The sequence below is a fragment of the Camelus dromedarius genome, chromosome 17 (assembly GCF_036321535.1).
Source record: "Camelus dromedarius isolate mCamDro1 chromosome 17, mCamDro1.pat, whole genome shotgun sequence".
In the NCBI taxonomy this organism is placed as follows: domain Eukaryota; kingdom Metazoa; phylum Chordata; class Mammalia; order Artiodactyla; family Camelidae; genus Camelus; species Camelus dromedarius.
In genome coordinates this window covers 36,300,929-36,320,483 of record NC_087452.1, presented here as the reverse complement: position 1 = coordinate 36,320,483, position 19,555 = coordinate 36,300,929, and the positions used below count along the sequence as shown (strand labels likewise).

General features: G+C 47.7%; 1 protein-coding gene across 2 annotated transcripts in view; it reads right to left on the bottom strand.

Annotated features, from left to right (window-relative positions):
- The window catches only part of FYCO1 (FYVE and coiled-coil domain autophagy adaptor 1), a 69,018-nt gene that overhangs the window by 36,595 nt on the left and 12,868 nt on the right, over window positions 1–19,555 (bottom strand). For both annotated transcript variants that reach the window (XM_010982754.3, XM_031470158.2), the window contains exons 4-11: window positions 18,473–18,598; window positions 14,411–14,517; window positions 12,399–12,542; window positions 9,250–9,340; window positions 5,872–8,283; window positions 3,573–3,665; window positions 2,739–2,857; window positions 402–569 (exon numbers count right to left, since the gene is read on the bottom strand). In XM_010982754.3, the coding sequence (XP_010981056.3) occupies window positions 402–569; window positions 2,739–2,857; window positions 3,573–3,665; window positions 5,872–8,283; window positions 9,250–9,340; window positions 12,399–12,542; window positions 14,411–14,517; window positions 18,473–18,598 (3,260 nt within the window). The remainder of the gene's footprint in view (window positions 1–401; window positions 570–2,738; window positions 2,858–3,572; window positions 3,666–5,871; window positions 8,284–9,249; window positions 9,341–12,398; window positions 12,543–14,410; window positions 14,518–18,472; window positions 18,599–19,555) is intronic.

Sequence of the window (19,555 nt, the reverse complement as noted above, 5' to 3'; positions counted from 1 at the left end):
CGGTTCACACACTTACATCACTGTCTGCTAGCTGTAGGCATCGGAGTTTGGGACCCCAGGCACTGGGGAGAGTGAGATGGAGGAAAAGTAGCGTGAAAGAGGGGCAGGGGAATGGAGAAGTCCTTGAAGATATTAAGCATCAACGGTCATCACTCCTGTGGCTGAGATTCTGAAAACAATTAACAAAGCAACATGAAAACAGGATGAACACTAGTGGGAACAGTGAAATTCACTCTTCGAAGGTTACCAAGGGCCTGAGCAGACCCTGTACATGTCGGGGGTGGGGCAACAGAACACAACTGGACGGGGGCCTATTTCTCTCAAAGAGTCCTTTCAAGAACAGCTGCGCTTCTTTAAGGAAGAACCAAGCTCGGAGGCGACCTGTTTGTCCTGACACTCACCTAAGCAGCTCTATCAGCCGCTCCTCCAAGTACTTCTTGGTTCTATTCAGGTCATCCAGGTCAGCGAGCATCTTCTGGTCGTTCTTCTCCCGGTCTCTTGTCTCCTGGCAAAGTCTGTCGTAATACTCCTGGATCTTTGTCTTGGCTTCTTCAAGTTCCTTCTGGGTCCTGGTGGAGGAGTGGTAAGTCTTCCTGATCACCCACTACTTCCGGCTTCCCCTGTGCCTCTGGGCTAACCCAGTCCTCTAATGAGGGGCCCCAATGCCCTCCATAGGCAGAGCCCCTTGGCACTGCCTGCTCACAGGCTGTACACTCTCCTAGCCTTCAAAACTCCCCTCACACCCCCAAACTCTTCACATCACTACCCCCCATGCCAAATACAAGGGGCATTCTAGGAGAGCAGACTTCAGGTCACCAGGTGCATCCCAGGTGGGCTGAACACTTGGTTCTTGGGCAGAGACTGAGGTTGTGAACCCCTGCCCAATTGGTAAGGTTCATAGGCTGGTGATGGGAAGATATGCAAGAGGAAAAAGGAGTCAGGACAGAAAGAAGAGAGGCGTAGCTTCCTGGAGGTGACCACGCAGAAGAGGACCTGTCCTCCATGTGTCTTTGGGACTCTACACATGGGGCTTGGTGCTGGGCACACAGCAGGCACTGAATTCACACTGCCAGGAGTTCGACCTGACAGCCCTGAGGCCTAAGGAACTCTGTTCTGGGCGCTGGGAGTCTCAGTCCGTGGCAGGGGGCTGGCTGAACCGCGGTCTTCCCGCCCTTGCCTACTTCTTCTTTGGCTCATCTATCCCCTAAGGCAGTGGTTTCCCAGGGATGCTTTATAAAGCAAGGCATTCATAAAATCTCCATTACAACAGGGCTCCGCAAGGCTAATTAATTTGTACCTAATCCAGTTGTCTTTCTATCCCCAGTATCAAGAGTCAAGAGGTTGTTTACTAGACACTGATCTCATGGGTGTGCACACACTTATGCACAATGAATAAAATAAAGTCCAACCCTGGGCAGGTGGGCTGTGCAACTTTAAGCAGCTAAAACAATCACTCTGAGATCTTGCAAATAACTAGTTCTAGCATTAAATAAAAGATACCTCTGACTTAGGAGGTTCTCGCTATTTAAATTATTACGTGAATACAACCTGGCTAAGGGCAGCCAGAGTCCTATACGATTAGAACTCTGGAAGGAAGAAATGTGCATCCAGGTTACTGAACATCCAACATGCTCTGGATCTCCCACTGAGCCAGGGCCCAGGCCTAGAGGCGGGGTAGGAGATGCGTAGAAAAGTTAAAGCTCCAGGACAATTCGGTGTGTCTGTCTTTGCTGGGGGCACAAACACAGTCGGGTCCTAGCACTTGCGGCAAGACTAATTTGGCCACATCACAGACGGTGCGCTGACGCTTGTAACTCTGGGCAGCCCCAGAGCCTGAAGACGAGGGGGCTCGGGAGGCCTTGGGGCGGGACAGATAGGGCCATACTTTGCCACTAACACAATCCTGATGACAAGGTGACACATGATGTGCTCCAAAGACACAGCACCGGAGAGTCTGCAGAAGGACAAACAGCGTCCTGGTTCCTGGGACGCTCACCCACTCTCGCATGAGCTTGGGAGAACCCCACACCTAACCCTGCAGCTTCTCATTTCACAGGGAAATGAGGAAGAACTCAAGTCAAAACTCCACAGTGGGGAAAATATACTCACACACCAGCACCCTAAAGCAAAACAAAACACAAAACGATCTGTCTGTATATTTTCTAGGGTAATTGTTGAGAAAAAGACTCTGGAGCCAAATGTCTGAGTTCCAATCCTACCATCATCACTTACACACTGTGTGATTCTGAGAAAGTGACTCCACTCCTCTGGGCCTCACTTTCCTCATCTATAAAATGGGATAAATAATAATGCCATCCTCACAGGAGTATTAGGAGGGTTAAATGGGTAAATAAATACAAGTAGTCAAAATGGTACCTGCCACATTTCAGGCATTATTTAAATATGTGCTGTTATGAGTACCATGATTATATCCCAATTTTTATTCCACTTCAGTTTTTCCAGAGCATGAAGTTAGTGAACTACAATATGCCCTGCTGAAGATGAGATGATGGGATTAAGAGGGGGTTCCACAGCTTTCTTGGGGCTGAGACAAGCAGACTGCCAAGGCCCGTGGGGCGTGCTCTGGCATAAGCACTTTCTGAGTCTGTGGCTTTTCTTGCAAAAGGACTCCTTTAACCTGACGTGCATGGCTGACTTTCTAAATGACTGCACCAAGCACCCTCTTCCTTGAAAACTCTAACCCCAGCCGTGTGGGCAGACCGCGTTGCGTCACTAACCTGTCCAAGTCACGGCGCAGGGCAGCCCCCTCCTCGTCCTTCCTCAGCACGGCGGCCTGGCACTCTGCGAGGTGCTTGCTGGTGCGGCTCAGCTGCTCTCCCATGTCTGCCTGGGCAGCCTGGCATGGGACAGCAGCGAGAAGATGCTTGGCTGCAGAAGACCGTGCAGGATGCCATCGAGTGATTGGCCTACCCTCCACATCGCCTGGCTGGGTCACTTCTAACAGGAGGGGCTTTTGTTTGTTTTTAAGTCCCACAGACCAAGAAGCAGCATGTGTGAGGAGTGGGACAGACTCCTACTTATAGTTATGTCCCTCAAGCATCAAGTGCAACGGGTTGTAGTGGCTGGAGGGGCAGCAGGTGTCCAAATCTCCAAGGTGGGAGTGGAGGTGGGGTGGCAGGTAGCAGGGTTCACTGACAAAAGTCACTGCCCTGAAGACAGGTTTCAATGCCTCTCCGGCTCTAGCTCAGGTCAGAATTGCTGACTGCAGAGAGTATCTGCAGAAACGACTAAAGGCGACAACTTCTTTCCCTTCCATAAGACACAGGGGCTGGTGAAAAACCACACTTGGCAGCTCCAGCCAGGTGTCTGGGGAGGGGGAAGGACCATGACACAGACCCAGGGTGTCTACAAAGGTGAGCTAACGACAGCTTCCGTTGGGGCACTGGAAATCCTACAGGGAGCCTGCTCTGATGGTCCAGTGAAAGCCAAGCCAGATCCCGTCCCCTGGCAGGTCCACAACTTGGGAGCGGAATGACTAGGCAGAAGGTGGGCCAGCCGCTGCTCAGGGCCCGCAGGAGCACTTCCCCTGGGCCTCGGTGGCCCGAGCCTACCTTCAGCTTCTCCACAGCCTCCTCAGCGGCCTGCAGCTGCCGGCCTCGCTCCTCCAGCTGGCCCCTGAGGCTCCTGCACTCCTCACTGGAGGTCTGGAGAGGACAATAAAGGGATCAGGAAAACAAGGTCCTTGCTCTGAGCTCCCTCAGCCCCATTTCCCCAGAGGCATAAAACAAGCTACCTCTGTTTTCCCCAAATTCAATAAGCTTTAGGCTTCACTGGTAACTCAAGGCTGTCAAGCTTAAGAAACTCAGCTTGGTCCTCAAGCTTAGAATTTCCTTTCTGCCAGGGAAAGGGTGGCATATGAGCCACAGGGATCCACATGAGGTGGGGTGGCACCGGATGGGAGGCACATCTGTGGAAACACAGGAGTTGCCCGAGAGAGGGTCAGGAGTGGTCTGAGAGTACACGGACCCAGAAGGAGACATGTGATAAGCATCGGAAGCCAAAGGCCCGTGTCCGTCTGCCCGTGTCCTCACTCTTAACCCTTTTTCTCTGTGCAGTTCAAGGCACACGGTAATTACTGTTCTCATAAGCTCGTCTATCCCAAGGGCTTTGTGAAAGTGAATTGAGTCAGTTTCCTACAACTGCACTTGCTACCAGGATGAAGGGACAGAGAACCCAGGGACAGGACTTGAGGCAGTCAGGATCTCACATGCCCAAAGGGGCTGGACAAGTACATAAATGAGCATAAGGAAAATACTAGAGGAAGCAAGAATAAACAAATGGGACCTAATGAAACTTACAAGCTTCTGCATAGCAAAGGAAACCATAAGTAAAACAAAAAGACAACCTCCGAAATGGGAAAAAATTTTTGCAAATGAAACCGAAAAAGGCTTGATCTCCAGAATATACAAGCAGCTTATATGACTTAGTAAGAAAAAAACCAAACAACCCAATCCAAAAATGGGCAGAAGACCTAAACAAGCAATTCTCCAAGGAAGACATACAAATGATCAATAGGCACATGAAAAAATGCTCAATATCACTAATTATCAGAGAAATGCAAATCAAAACTACAGTGAGGTATCACCTCACACCAGTCAGAATGGCCATCATTCAAAAGTCCACAAATGACAAATGCTGGAGAGGCTGTGGAGAAAGGGGAACCCTCCTTCACTGCTGGTGGGAATGCAGTTTGGTGCAGCCACTGTGGAAAACAGTATGGAGATTCCTCAAAAAACTAGGAATAGACTTAACCGTATGACCCAGGAATCCTGTTCCTGGGCATATATCCAGAAGGAACCCTACTTCAAAATGACACCTGCACCCCAATGTCCATAGCAGCACTATTTACAATAGCCAAGACATGGAAACAGCCTAAATGTCCATCAACAGACGACTAGATAAAGAAGATGTGGTATATTTATACGATGGAATACTACTCAGCCATAAAAACCGACAACATAACGCCATTTGCAGCAACATGGATGCTCCTGGAGAATGTCATGCTAAGTGAAGTAAGCCACAAAGAGAAAGAAAAAAACCATATGAGATCGCTCATATGTGGAATCTAAAAAAAAAACAAACAAAGCCAAAGCATAAATACAAAACAGAAATAGACTCATAGACATAAAATACAAACTTGTAGTTGCCAAGGGGGAGGGGGGTGGGAAGAGATAGACTGGGATTTCAAAAATGTAGAATAGATAAACAAGATTATACTGTATACCACAGGGAAATATATACAAGATCTTATGGTAGCTCAAAGAGAAAAAAATCTGACAATGAATATATATATGTTCATGTATAACTGAAAAATTGTGCTCTACACGGGAATCTGATACAACATTGTAAAATGATTATAAATCAATAAAAAATGTCAAAAAAAAAAACCGAAAAAAGAAAACACTAGAGGATGCGTGCCTCCTTTAAAGTGGGCAGCCCCCACCCAGCTCTTGCTGACTGCTGCCATGTAGAAATCAGGGCACAGGCTGTAAGATCTTCCAAGATTTCAAAAGCACCACCAAAACTAAATTTGTAAACATCCTGATCTTGAAAATGTTGGCTAGTAATTAAGAAAAAAATTCCTTGTGGGCCAAACTTGTCTGTATGGCCTGAGTTTAGGCTTGTGGGTTAAGGCAGCCCTCCCCAGCGCTGTGTCCCTAACACGTTCCTGCAGGGAGAAGGACGCTGTAAGCTAAGACAGCGGGACAAGCCCATATTGGCCTGGGCCCCCACAGAACATTCTTGGTCCCTCATGTGCCACATGGCTGAAGGTGCATCCCATCCACCTGGGGACCCACCAGCCCTGCCATGGGAGACTGGAGCAGCTCAGAGGATCAAGGTGACGGTTACCTTGAGTTTGCTCTGGTAGTCCATGATCTCGGTGCTCAGCTGGAATTTGAGGGTGTCAAGCTCCTGGCATGCAGTCTCCCGGAGGCTCTGGGCCTGCTGCTCGGTCTGGGCCAGCTGTGCCTGCAGGCCAGGCAGTGAGCTGGCTGCCTCCTTGGCCACCTTCAGCTTCTCCTGCAAGCTCTCCTTCTCTTGCTGCAGCTCTGCCACTTGGTGTTCCAGGCCCTCCCGCTCCCTGGAGGCTGCCTCCTTGGCATCCTGAAGCTCCTGGACAGCATGAGCCAGCGCCCCTTCCATCCGCTCTTTCTCCGCAGTCAGCACACAGACCTGGATGCCGAGCTCGGCCGTGTCGGTGTTGGCCCGGTGCAGCTGCTCCTGCAGCTCCGCGTGTTCCAGCTGGGCCTCCTCCGAGCTGCATTTTGCCTGGCACAGCTCTTCCCGCAGGGCTTGGAGTTCCTCCTCCCTCCACTGGGCCTCACCAGCCCTCTCCTCCTGTAGTGTCCCTTCGCGCTCTGAGCACTGCAGTAGTTCTTGGACATGGGCCCTGTTGAGGGCTTCATTCTGCTCCTTCAGTTGCTGCACAAGGGCCTTGTGCTCCCTCAGAGCGGCCTCGGTCACACTCAACTGGCTCTGCACCTTCTCCTGGTCCCCCAGGACTGCCTTCAGCTTGGCCTGGAGGTCCACCATCCCCACCTGCAGTCGCTGGGCCTCTCCCTGATGGATCTCCAGCTGCACCTGAGACAGGGCCAGCTGGGCTGCGAGCTCCTGGGGTGTGTGGTCTTGAGGTGGGCTGAGCCCCTGGTGGCCTTTGTCTGCTGTGAGGGTCTCAATCAGGTGGGTCTGCTGGTGGCACTGGCCTTCAAGAGCTCTGAGCTCCCCTGCCCGGGCCTCTGCCAGCTGCCGGCACTGCTCCATCTGCTCCCGCAGTTGCTGGCACTCGGCCTCTTTGCTTTGCAGGGCAGCCTCCTTCTCTGCTATGTGGGCCCTCATGGTCTCCTTGGCCCTCTTCACAGCCAGGAGGCTTGCCTCCATCTGGTCTCCCATGTGCCGGATGCTGGCCTGCTCTGACTCCAGAGAGGTCAGGGAGCCCTGGATGGCTGCCTCCCGCTGCTGCAGAGCTTGGTAATCAGCCTGCAGGGCCTGAAGCTTATCCTCCAACAGCCGGTTGCGCTCAGCCACACTCTGCAGCTCCTTCTCCAGCTCTCTGTTGGCCTGTTGGAGCCTCTCCTCCTGGCTGCCCCCTTGCATCTTGGGATCATCTGTCTGTCCCTCCTGCAGGCCCCTCTGATCCTCCTCCAGCTTCTCGCAGGCCCACTGCAAGGGGGAGCTCAGAGTCTCACTCTTCTCACCCGCCAAGGGCAGATCTGGGCCTGGCTGCACAGCAAGTCGCTCCAGCATCCCCACCTTCTGGCTGAGGTGGTCTTTGTCCTGGATGAGCTGCTTCTTCTGCTCCTCCAGGTCACTCACGTGCTGGCTCACCTGTGTCAGCTGGGTCTCCAGGAGCTGCAGCTGCCGTGTCAGGGACCCAGCCTCCTGCTCCAGCAGCTCCTTCTCCTCCTGCTGCCGCTGCTCCTCTCGCCTCACCTCCGCAAGCTCTTCCTCCAGGAAGCTCAAGCGGGCCAGCGACTCCTGTAGCTGGCAGTGGAGCTGGGCTGCCTCCTGCCCCTTCAGGGACAACTCTTCACGGAGTGGGGCCATCTCCTCCACCAGGCGCTCCAGGCTGGCCCGGGCCTCCTCCTTCAGCTGCAGCTCCTTGGCCAGCTGCTCCAGCTGGGCACTCTGCTGCCTGCTGAGCTCCTGGACTTGGGTGTGCTCCCCTTCGAGGGCCTGGAGCTTCTCCCCCAGCTCCTGGATCTCCAGGGCCAAGTCATTGGGGCTGTGCTCTTGCTGTCCCTTTGCGTTTGTGTCTGCCTTCTGCTTGGCCACACCCAGCTGGTCTGGGACATCAGCTGAGTGCTGCTCCTTACTGCCCAGGGAGTCGCGTGTGGCCTTGAGCTCCCAAGCCAGTGGTCGCAGCATGCACTCCAGCCGCCGCAGGGCAGAGTGGTAATCCTCCTCCTTCTCAGCAGCACCCAGCCCCAGGGCCTGCAGGCACGCCTGCAGCTCCTTCACGGTGTTCTCTGTGGCCTGGGTGACCTCCCACTGCTTCTGGAGCGCAGCCACCATGCCAGCGAGGCGCAGGTTGTCCTCGGCGGCAGAGCGACCCCTGTCCTTCTCTACCTGCAGCTGTTCTCCTTGCAGGCTGACAGCCGCCCTCAGCTCCTGGTTCTCTCTGTCCAGCTGCTGCATCCGCTCCTGCAGCTGCTTCTCCCGCACCTCCAGCTGGTCCAGCTCCAGCCGCATATCGTCAAAGCCCTCCAGGGCCTCATTGTTTAAGGGGTTGCTCAGGTCAAGGTTGGAGGCCATCTCCTGAGTCTGGGGAGGAAAAACAAAAACAGGTGGCTTAGGGATGAAGCTACATGGCTGCTTGGCAAAGCGTTAGTTTAATGAGAACAGAAGTAAAAACACAGCAATTACATGACCTAAGGTTAGTCCACTGAGCTATTCAAAGGACTAGAACATCTTCGCTCAAAGCATCACTCAACAGCACACCCTAGAAACATGACGCCACATGCATAAGTTCCACTGAGACTCAGAACTTGCATTTCCCATCCAGTCTCCATTATTGGTAACATAAGGGATGCTGGCTCTTAGAGAAATGAATTTATAGTAAATTACTGTTCACCTACTGCACCATACCCACAATTCCCGCTGTGATTAAACCACAAAATAGGGTAAAAAGTTAGTGTATCCTCTACTCTTTATGCTTCTTAAGTTGATTACTCTTTTTTCATTTTGTTGATTAATTTCAGTATTCTTTCCTATTCAACTATAGGATACATTCACATTTCTAACAAGATTAATAAAACTTACCCTGCCCACTAACATTTACTGAGCACTAGCCTACACCAAGCCCTTGAGCATTGTATGTGTGCAGCCTCGTTCACTCCTTACACCCGCCTTACAAGTTGGAATGACTGTTATGACCCCCATTTTATGGATGGGAGAGCTGAAGTCACCTTCCCAAGGTGACTTTAAAATAATAACCTAGGTGGCGGGTAACAGAGTCAGGATTTGATTTTGCTGCTTTTTAACCATAGTGCTAAACTGCTTCTTTTAAAACACCTCAAGAATTAAAAAGAATTTAACATTTAAAAGGCCTACGTTCCTTTTGGTTGTAAAAACCCGGACTACCCCCAGAAAACAGTGGGTAGTACTGAGGTGTTGTATTTCTGGGGTCGGAACACCAGGAGTCTGAGAACATGACCCTGAGTTGGGAGAGGCAAGGACATGCCCCAGTTGACATGACTGTGAGGGAATCCCCAGCCCTCCCGGCATTACCTGCAGGTAGCTGCTCACCAAACTGCTCATGCTGGAGCTTCGGCTGGGGGGTCTCCATAGGTAAGCAGAAGAGCCAGTGCCCAATGTCCTCCTGTGGGGCCACAGAACAGACATGCCTGCATCAGAGCAGGAAACACACACACACACTCAGGAAGGCCTTGGTTGTCACTAAGCAACCACATGTTGCACTCCCAGGTACAGCAAGAAGGCAAAGTCCAACAATTTCCAGCAAAGCACACATTCAGGTTGGTCGTGGCAGCTGGACTCTGCCGCTGACGCTTTGTTCCCGCTGCCAAAAAAGAATGAAGTGAATAAAGTGTTCCCCATTTTTGGTTTAAGTTTTCCTAGAACCTTAATATCAGTCATAACTAGTCTACTAGTGAGGAACCAGCAGCAGTCAGTCTGGTAAATAAAGGTCATGCCGTGCCCTGGGCCTCGAGGTCACTGCTTCACATTATGTTACACGTGTGGTGTGGCTGGAAGACCTCTTCTGGTTCATGCACCTGCACTAGGCATTTCCCTCACTGCAGAGAATTCTATTTGATGGCACCAGACACTAAATGAAACGCACTTTTACTTGACCAGAATCTCATCCTTAATCTATAATTATTGCATTTTAAACCTTGTTAGTCTCCACAACCTGGCAACTGCATTTCTTAGTATCAACCTGAAAGGCAGTCAAGTCTGTGCATAAAGGAGACGTGTGGGGATGCTCTTGGCAGCATTTCTGTGGTGGAAAAAGCGGAACCAGATGAACTCCACACAGCTAGGGCAACAAATACTATTTATTCACACAATGGAATATTCTATGCCATGGGCCGACAATCTTTAATGTAAGGGGCCAGACAGTGAATATTTTGTGTTCACAAGCCTTATGGGCTCTGACACAACAACTCAACTCTGCCACCATAGCATGAAAGCAGCCATACACAATATGTAAATGAAGGTGTGTTACACACTGCCCTGCTCCACATCAATAGAACTCCATGTGCAAACACAGATAAAAATCTCAAAAACAGTGTGGAATAAAAAAAGCAATTTGCAAAAGGATAGCTATCTCATGATTCAATGTGTGCAAATTTTAAAAACATAAACAAAATTAAACTATATATGTACTACCTAGGGGCACACATGTAGCAAAACACAAAAATATTTGGGAATGACATGCATCCACTACAGGGTTGTGATTACTTCTAAAAAGGGAGAAAAGGAGAACGGATGGCAGTGGGGTGGGGCTTTATTCGGATCTATATTTTATTTTTTGGGAAAAAAAATATGCATCAGACATAGCAACAACAACAAAAAACCACAAGAACTAGCTTGAAGGGGCTCCAACTAGCCAAATATGAAATAATTTAAACTTTAAAATAATTACAGTGACAGAATATAACCTAGTGGATAAAATAAGAATTCATGAGTCAATAGTGATATAAATGAATAAATAAATGAGGAAGAAGGAACAGATCTTCCTTATAACAGAATGCCAAGTACTAACACAGAAGGAAAAATGGCATTAGAAGATCACTCTGGTACCCATGATTGTAACTGACTTGGGCAAGATTTACAAAGGGATGCTGAAACCAACAGGAGACAGGTTTAAAAGAAACAGGACAATAACAATCTCAAAATGTCTTCTCATAAGGTACATATTACTTACAAAGAAAGAAACAGTAACTTTAGGAGAAACCTGGCCTGCAACACTACCTTAACCAAATGATCATGGTTAGCCTCACTAATAATGAAACAAATCAACATCCTGTGTCTCTGGATACAACGAGCTGGGAAGGACACAATACCTGGGGTACTTCTGCCAAAAATGCTTAATTTGAATCCAATAATGAGGAAACACTAGACAAACTCAAACTGAGGAACATTTTACAAAATAACTGACCTATACTTTTCAAAAATGTCTATGCTATGAAAGACAAAGGCTGAGAAACTGTTACAAACTAAGGACTAGAGGGACAAGACAATTCACTGACATGTGATCCTGGGTGTGCTCCTGAATTATAAAAGACATGACTGGCATAATTGTTAAAATTTGAACATGGTCTGCAGATTAGACAGCAGTACTGTATCAATGTCAATTTCCTGATTTTAATAACTGTACTGAGGTTATATAAGAGGATGTCCTTGATTTTAGGAAAAACACGATGAAGTACTTACGAGTAAAGGGGAATCCAGTCTGTAACTTATTCTCAAAGGATGCAGGGAATAGAACAGAATGTTTACATAGAGAGAATGATAAAAACAGTTGCAGTAAAATACTGACAACTGGGGAATCCAGGTGAAGGCTAGATGAGTGCTCTGTGCTATTTTTACAACTTCTCTGTAATCCTGAAATGATTTCAAAATTGAAAAGTTCTAAAAAGGACACATAAAGTAAACATGGCAAAAGTGTTAGCTCTTAAACCCTAGTGGTTGGCACATGGGTTCCATGATAGTCAATACTTCTCTCTCCATAGAAAGAATTCCCTAATAAGAAATATGGAAGTTGGAATCTGAAAAAACACCTTATTAACAGAAAGCAAAACAAAACAAAGAAGGCCAGGTTTGAATTCAACCTAAGTCTGATGCCCTGGCCCTGCTGCCCGCCAGGTGTGTGATGCTGGGCAAGTCCCTCCACTCTCTGAGCCTGTTTCCTCAGCATCTCCCTCCTGGAGAAGCTGAGAGGATGCAGCTGGATGGCATGTGAGGTGAGTGCCATACTGGTGTAAGAAATGAAAACACAGCAAAGCAACCTTTCTGGCAACACTTACATGGATGAGCTTTTGCTCCCTCTTCTTGTGGCCTCCATGGTAACTTGATCTGTGAGAACACCACTGAGAAAAGCCAACTTGCACCCCCCCACCCCCACGCCAGCAAGTCCCTTAACACATTTGAAAACCTTGGGTTTTGCATATGCATCTCCACTGACTCATACCCGCTGGCCAATTAGGTTAGTTTAAGGCTGGAACCTCAGATGTTATCACTAGTTACAACAGTTACGATTCAACCAAGTCTGTAAAATTAGCAAGAGTAAGAGTTGCAAAGCTTCAGGTAATTCACTGCACAAGCAAAACTGCTTTGGGTAGACTGTGTGGCCCACTTCAAAACCTCAAGTATCTCTTTCCCCCCCTTTTCAACCAAGCAGCTAACTCTTCAAGTACCTGGCAAACGTCGGCCAGGCAGCATCCAGGTCATAGCCCCTCGATGCCAGGTCAAACTGGACGTCAGTCAGCTCATAGAGCTGGCCCACGATGTCAGAGCTCAGCTTTGGCTTCAGAAAGGGGCTCCTTGCGTAGTACCAGTCACTGCAGGGAAACACGAAAAGGAATGGATAAAGACAAGGGAAGAGTGAATTTAATCAGCACTCCTAGTATGGCTCTGCCTCATCAAATTTCAACTCAGGTACTAAAATTAACTAAGGACAGACAGTCAGACATACCCCAATTTGACTTTCACTGTAGGAGCACATAACTCTCAAATAAACTTCCTCTTCTTCAAGCAAACTAATGAAATAAACTAGACACTTGTTTATTTATTATTTATATCATATCTATTCCCCCAAAGAATGTCAGAAACCTTAAATCTGAACTACTTGCCAAGAAAGGGCAGTTGTAGGGGAAAGAATAGTTCCTTTTTGAAAGAAAATCTCATCTTCTATTCCTTCCCAGAGAACTTAATACAGGACACTGAATGCACTGCTAATTTCTCTCCAGACACCAATTTAAAAACCAAGGAACAAAATACCTGCACTTTGAGGTGGTGGTTGTTTCATTTTACATGAAGCAGTAAAAATTAAAAAGACAACACAGGTGAGTTTACTGAGCTACTTGGCTGATGTCTGTGAACTGGGACACACTGCAAGTCAAGCTGTTTATGACAGTTTTCAACAAACATCCCAACAAAATAACCTTCTAATCAGAAGTGCGAAGGTTCTCAACTCAGTGAATTCACAAAGTCTGGCACGTGTTCGAGAAATACACCTTTACGCAAATCAATCTTAAAGGTGACAAGGCGAAACAAAATATTTTCCCCCCAAAGTTTTTAACTCAGATGTGATTTCTTTTATTAATTAGAAGAACACTCCTGAGGGAGAGGGGAGGCAGAGCTAGAAAAGGGGTACCAGGCCACCCAAAGAGGTTCAACTGATTGGCACCTGGTCAGATGCTCCTAATCTGACGCCCTCTCCCCCTTCACACGCCTAGTCCCTCTCCTTCCTCCTCCCTGTCCCACTGCGGCTGCAGCCCTTGGTTGCCCATCACCATCTCCAGGGAGTCCAGATATGTGGAGCAGGTGCTGACTCAGTGCCTCATGTGAGGCCCCAGGCTTGGTGGTATTAAAAACTCCACAGGTGACTCTGCTGAGAGGCCAAGGCTGCCACCCACTGGTGCAGGGTGACCAGTGGGGTCTGTCCATTAAAGCCAGCACCAAGGACATGCTATCTGCCGGGGGAAACTACCTGGCACTGGGAGTTAAGAGACCTGGACCCAAGCTCCTGCTTTCCACCTCAACATCAGTGGGACCCAGAGAAAGGCCCTTAGCCTCTCTGAGCCTCACTTTTCTCACCTGCGGAGGCTCAGCGCTACCTGCCCCATGTGCACCAAGGACTGTCGTAGGGAGGGGCAGAAGTGGACGACAGATGTAGGAGGACCCTGCTTGTGTCCTCGTGGGACACAGACAGGCACTGCTACTGCAATGTCATTATTATTATTTTTAAAAAATTTATCACATTTATTTGAGGTCTCCTGCACTTGTTTCAGAGACATTATACACTGTAATGCATACTAGAAAGTGTTGAAAAACTGTCCATTGCACAAACAATAATTTAAAAAGAAAAATACTCAATCCTTTCATCAAATCATGTTCCCATATACTTTAATTCTTTTTATTTATTTTTGTAATTTCTTCATTGTTGCCATTAGGATAGACAGATTTGCATTTTCTTTGATTATTACACTGTTATGCTCCCTGTTGCCATATAGACTTCCTTATTACAACGTCAAATGATGCCTTGCTATGCCAGTTAAGCTGATCTGCTGTAATTTAACAGCCCTCCCTCACCGGACATTGATGGTTTCCATCCTGTGTACTGTAAGTAGTATCATTATGATGAAGGAGGGGCTTCACGTCATTTTTGAATGGTGTCGGGGTAACGCCAGCACTGTCACGTACTTACCTGGTCACTTTGGTGTTCATGAAGCACTGCTGTAAGGTGTCTGCCAACCTCTGGTGCACCAAGGAGTAGCGAATAAATGCTCTTCCCTTTCCCAGAGATGTTCGGAGCTGGAAAAAGTACATTACATAGAAATGAAGAGCTGTTAGCCTAACTCCAAATACAGACCTGGCCTCATGGCTGGCTGGCAAAAACAGATACAGGGCAGAAAATGTCACCCAATTCTACCCTATCCATAAGCTTCACTCATGTCCCTCAAAGAACACAAAACACGTAAAATCACCCCAGAAAGCAAGACCTAAAGTGGGTCTTCTTGCAGGCCTGCATCTGACAGTAAATCTGTCGATTCCAGTAAATGTGTCAAGGAAAATCTAGTCGTGAGAGGCTCAAATATCTACCTGTGGATTCTCCTGGAATGTCATTCTCCCTTCTCTGCTCCATCAGAGTCTCTGGGTTGGAGTCAGACATGAAATGGTTTGATTTAATTTGGAATATTTACTTCGAAAACCACTTGGAGGTAAATGGAGGGCTTCTCACAGCAGCATGCTTGAGGAGCGAGATAGTCTCAGTTTGGCTAATGCCTGGGCTTGTTTCTGAAGTGCTGGGAGAAGAGATGCAGGGGGAGAGGCCTGAGGGGCTTGGCTGGAGCCAGTGTAGAATGGGGGGAGAGGAGGGCAAAAGGCAGAGGCATGTAAAGGGGACTTTGGATGGATGTGTAACTCCTCCTCTCCATCCATCAGTAAAATCCACATGTCTGTCAATGCTTTCCTGGTTGGATTTCCTTTCCGCTATACCAGCTCACTGCATTTAGCCACAAGGTGCCCAGTGGGTCAGGGCAGGGGTGTCTCTAGGTAGCCCAGTGACATTGGAGTAAGAAGAAATGGGTGTGCTTCTGTTCTATGAAGTCGGAGGTAGAGGAAGGGTCCAGGTGCAGGCCTGTCTTTGAAACCTCTCACTACAGTGCCAAAACACGGCTTCTAAAGAGGTTTCTGAGCTTGTTGTGATGGAGGTGGAGGTGTGCTGGTCAGAGACTCTTGCACGCAGCTGCCAGGATGGACCAAGGGCTAAAATCAAGCTGTCCAAATGGACAGCCACAGAAGACATGTGAGACCAGCTTGCAAATTAGGATTCGCGCTTCCAAAGTTTCAGCCCCAGAAGCTCAAGGTAAGTGGGCAGAACTCTAAACCTGTCAACCTACCTATGTACCTGCTCTGTTAGGCACTGGCAGAGACACAGACCCTCCTCATCCCGTCAAAGGTCAGAAATGTTTAACTTGGTGGCTAGGGGAAGGGGTGGCAATGATTTGACCAAAGGAGGGTCCTAACTCTCCATACAGTTAAGAAACCAATCATGGCACTGGACTGAGACAGGAAGCATGTGGTATGACCTCAAGGACTCGGGGGCACATTAAGTATGGTGTAAACATCCCAGTACACAGCACCTTTTAGCTAAGAGCTGTAAGTTTTCATACCTCTGACTCAAGGAAATAATACCACAATATGAAATAGTTTTAAAAAAAAAGAAGGTGTAAAACCTCAGAAGACATTTCTGTAAGAAGCTTTAAGACATTTCTCCACATGTGTTTTGTGAGTTTGGGGTAGAGGCAGGATGTGTGGAATGAAGGTGGACAGCAGCAACCATTAGCTCTCTCAAAACCACCATGGCATGTCTGCAAGGAATGGATCCTGACAGATGCCCAGGGGAGAATCTTGACACCCACACATCCAAATGCTTTTCTACTGATGAGTGAGGCGAGAACAAAGCATTCAGTGGTGATAACTAGGAAACCTGGGCAGCGGAGAACAGATGAGCAAGGCATCGTGAAGTGAAGCGAGTCGGTCATTCACACACACACCCACACACCGGCCCTGTGGGATTTAATAAGAGACTCACACAACAGCCCAGGTCTGTGTGCTCCCAAGGGAGGGGCTTGTCGTTATTAATAAAATGGCCATTGTAACAGCATTTAGAACATTTAATTTTTTAAAGGCAAACATTTGAGGCTACATTTTAAATCAAGCCTATTAACTGAATTGATTATATCTGTAAAGGGAGCTATTTTAAAAGGTTTTTTTACACATTCTTTGGGGAAAGGAACAACAGCAGTTCCTTTGCACTACAAATGAAAATACTGCACAATCTTTTTTAGACCTTGTTGAGATCACAGGCCCACATTCTTTACCCAATTCCTTAACTTTTTTTAGCATCTAATCAGAACTCACACGCAGTATTCCGAGAAGCGATATAATGGCAGCCAAGGACAGGAAATCAGCCAAGGTACACAAGAGCTGGCTTGGCTTTAAGCCAGACCACCGTGCCAGGAGCCTGACCGCAAACTACGACCTGGTTCTGACAAGCCCATCACAGTGAAAGGCACAGGGTCCAGGTGGAGCCATTATGAACCATTAGAAGTGGCTGATTAGAGCCTTGGATTGTTTTAGCCCAGACAGCTGCTTCCTGCCCCAAAGGGGCCTAAGGGGCCCAGCAATGCTTCTTATCCATTGACTTTTACCCCTGGCTTGCAGGCCTGGATGGCACTTGATTATTAAAATTAACCCAAGTCTCCAGCAACCCATCTGGCCTAGTGACAGCCCGGTCCATTCCATGCACTGGTGCACCAGAGAGCAGAGTCTTCAAAAGTGATGGAACAGCTGGACCCCACGGGAAACAGAGCCTATGCCAGCCACCAGAAACCAAGTATCTGTGCAAGCGGGGAATGCTTTTTGCTTCTAGAAGTCAGTGTCCCTGGTCTCGTATTGTCTAAAGGTCCGACTGCATTATGAGAAGAGAGAGGAAATCAGCCAAAAAGTAGATGTAACCCTGGGATTTCATGAGCTTGGGAAATAAGGATTGAACTACATTTATTTCCAGACTTCAGCTGTCCAAAGTCTGGACAGGCTTTGCTCTGAGTGGAAGACAAGAGAGTAACAGTGAGAATGCCCCTCGGTTTAAGGAAAGGACGGTGACAGTGACTTATGACACATTAATCAGGCACCTTAGAGTCCCACCAGACAAGCTCTCACAAGACCTTCTGTGCTACCTGGACATTAAATAAATTTGCGGCACAACCCCTCTGAGCCAGGATTGCCTGTCATTTTCTCAGCTGTCAGAAGGTAGAGCTGGTGGAAAATGCCTAGCTCTCAGTGTCAGCGTGTCTAACACCGTCACTCTCTATTAGAAGAAACCCACTGGCTCCAGCTGGCACGGCCAGGGAATTCCACCCAAAGCACCTGACCCTGTGGCCTTTGTGGGTAGCTGGCCAAGAAGCATGTCTGCTGACTTTAAAGGGACCTTGGACTTACTGATGAGATACTGAAAACTAAGATGACATGTACAAACCCTTTAGGCCTCCTGCCCCAAATCTAGGGGATTACTTGTTCCCTAATGTGCAAAGTTCTTCACTCCTAGATGGACTAGGCTGATGAGAGAGAGTCAGCGGGGATGGGAGGTGGGGGAGAGGTAGAGAGAAAAAGAGTGAGGGAGTGAGTATGAGTGCATGTGTGCTGTTGTTGCTGTTCTGGACTTTTACAAAACAGCAAAGCCATCACATTCTGCTCCTGAGGGGCTCAGAACTTACTGAGGGAAGCTGCTTAGCACACCAGTATTTTAAGAAATGTCTCTTAGATCCCACATCACTCTCTTCATTTTAAAGCCAAGTTTCCCAGGCAAACTGCAGGGAAAGCAGCCTAGCAAACTCTAAGAATTTTATCTGAAACTGATTTAAAAAAGAAAAGGTGAAGGTGTCCTGTGCTGCATACCTCTGAGGGGCACCCCAAGGGGACTACAATGTGAACAGTCCACCCAGTTAGGTAACATGTGAATGGTGGTGGTGGAGGGGGTTAACACATAGTCAGGACTGAGCTGTTCCTCGGCCTGGTAAACCCTCTCCTAGGAGGCTTCCCAGGGCTACCAGGGGGCACTGTGCATACCTGGACTGGATTTCTTTACCTCCTTACTACCCATAAACCCTCATTTCCTCGTTTGGCTGTCTGCAGCAAACGTCTCTGCAAGAGATGCTTAAGGCAGGTGAAGGGGAGATGAGAGGCCCTTGGCTGTTCTGCTTACCTCGGAAATAGACCTGACGAATCGGACCCCATCATTGGCTCCTTTCACCTTGGCCAGACAGGCGCAGAAGTAGTCCCAGTAGTCTTTCTTATTGCCCAGGAGCGTGGCCTTCTCCTTCTGATCGAACTGGACAGGGAAAGGAGACAGAGATGCCCAAACCCATTGCTGTTTATCCCACCACTTAAATGATAATAATAACAGCTTCTTAATTGCCAGGCCCTGGGCGAGGCCCTTTATCAGCATTATTTTTATTTACTGGCAAACGAGGGTGTTTTAGTCCTCATTTTAAAAGTGAGGAATCTGAGGTTAAGAGAAGTTAAGTAACTAACTAGCTCAAGGTCATGCAACTAGTGAGACTGTGAGATTCAGGAACAACAAGCTCCCAAAAGATTAATCCATTGAAGGGACCTCTGTGCATAGAGTCGGGCAGAAGACACCAAAGGTGCTATTAACACATGATAAAAAAAAATGCAACTGAAAAGTCTTAAGGGCAACATGAAGACTATTAGCTATGTCTCAACTTAGGAAAATGCATCAGTGACATTTTATCCCAGTTATATGAGTTTCAATACTGTTTTAACATACATACAATAAATTCAAATAAATGTCAGCTATGAGTCATTTCAAACCCAAAACCAAAGTGGGCTCATTGAAAAAAAAAAAGGTCCATAAATACTTTCACAATGTAAAACAAGAAAACCAGTTGAAAAGGCATGTGAAAGGTGAGCCTTCAACACACTGAGACATCTCCAGTGGGCTCTCATTCTACACGCTTTGGTGGGATGTGACATTGCAAATTTAGTGTTTAAAATGATAGCGGTATATCTGCCTACATAATAGTTTAAAGCATCTGTTCTGATTAGAAAAGATCTGCATACATTGTTAGGACATCTGGATTAAACAAAACAAAATAAAAAAAAATAATGCCTAATACCATCACCCTAAGATAACTTCTGTTAACATTTTGGTACATTTCCTCCCTGCTTAGTGTACTTGCCTGTATTTTTCCACACCTGCAGAGCTCTCTAGAGCTATGCTTCTTGAACCAAGCAGACAGAAGCATTACACTGTGAACATGCTAAA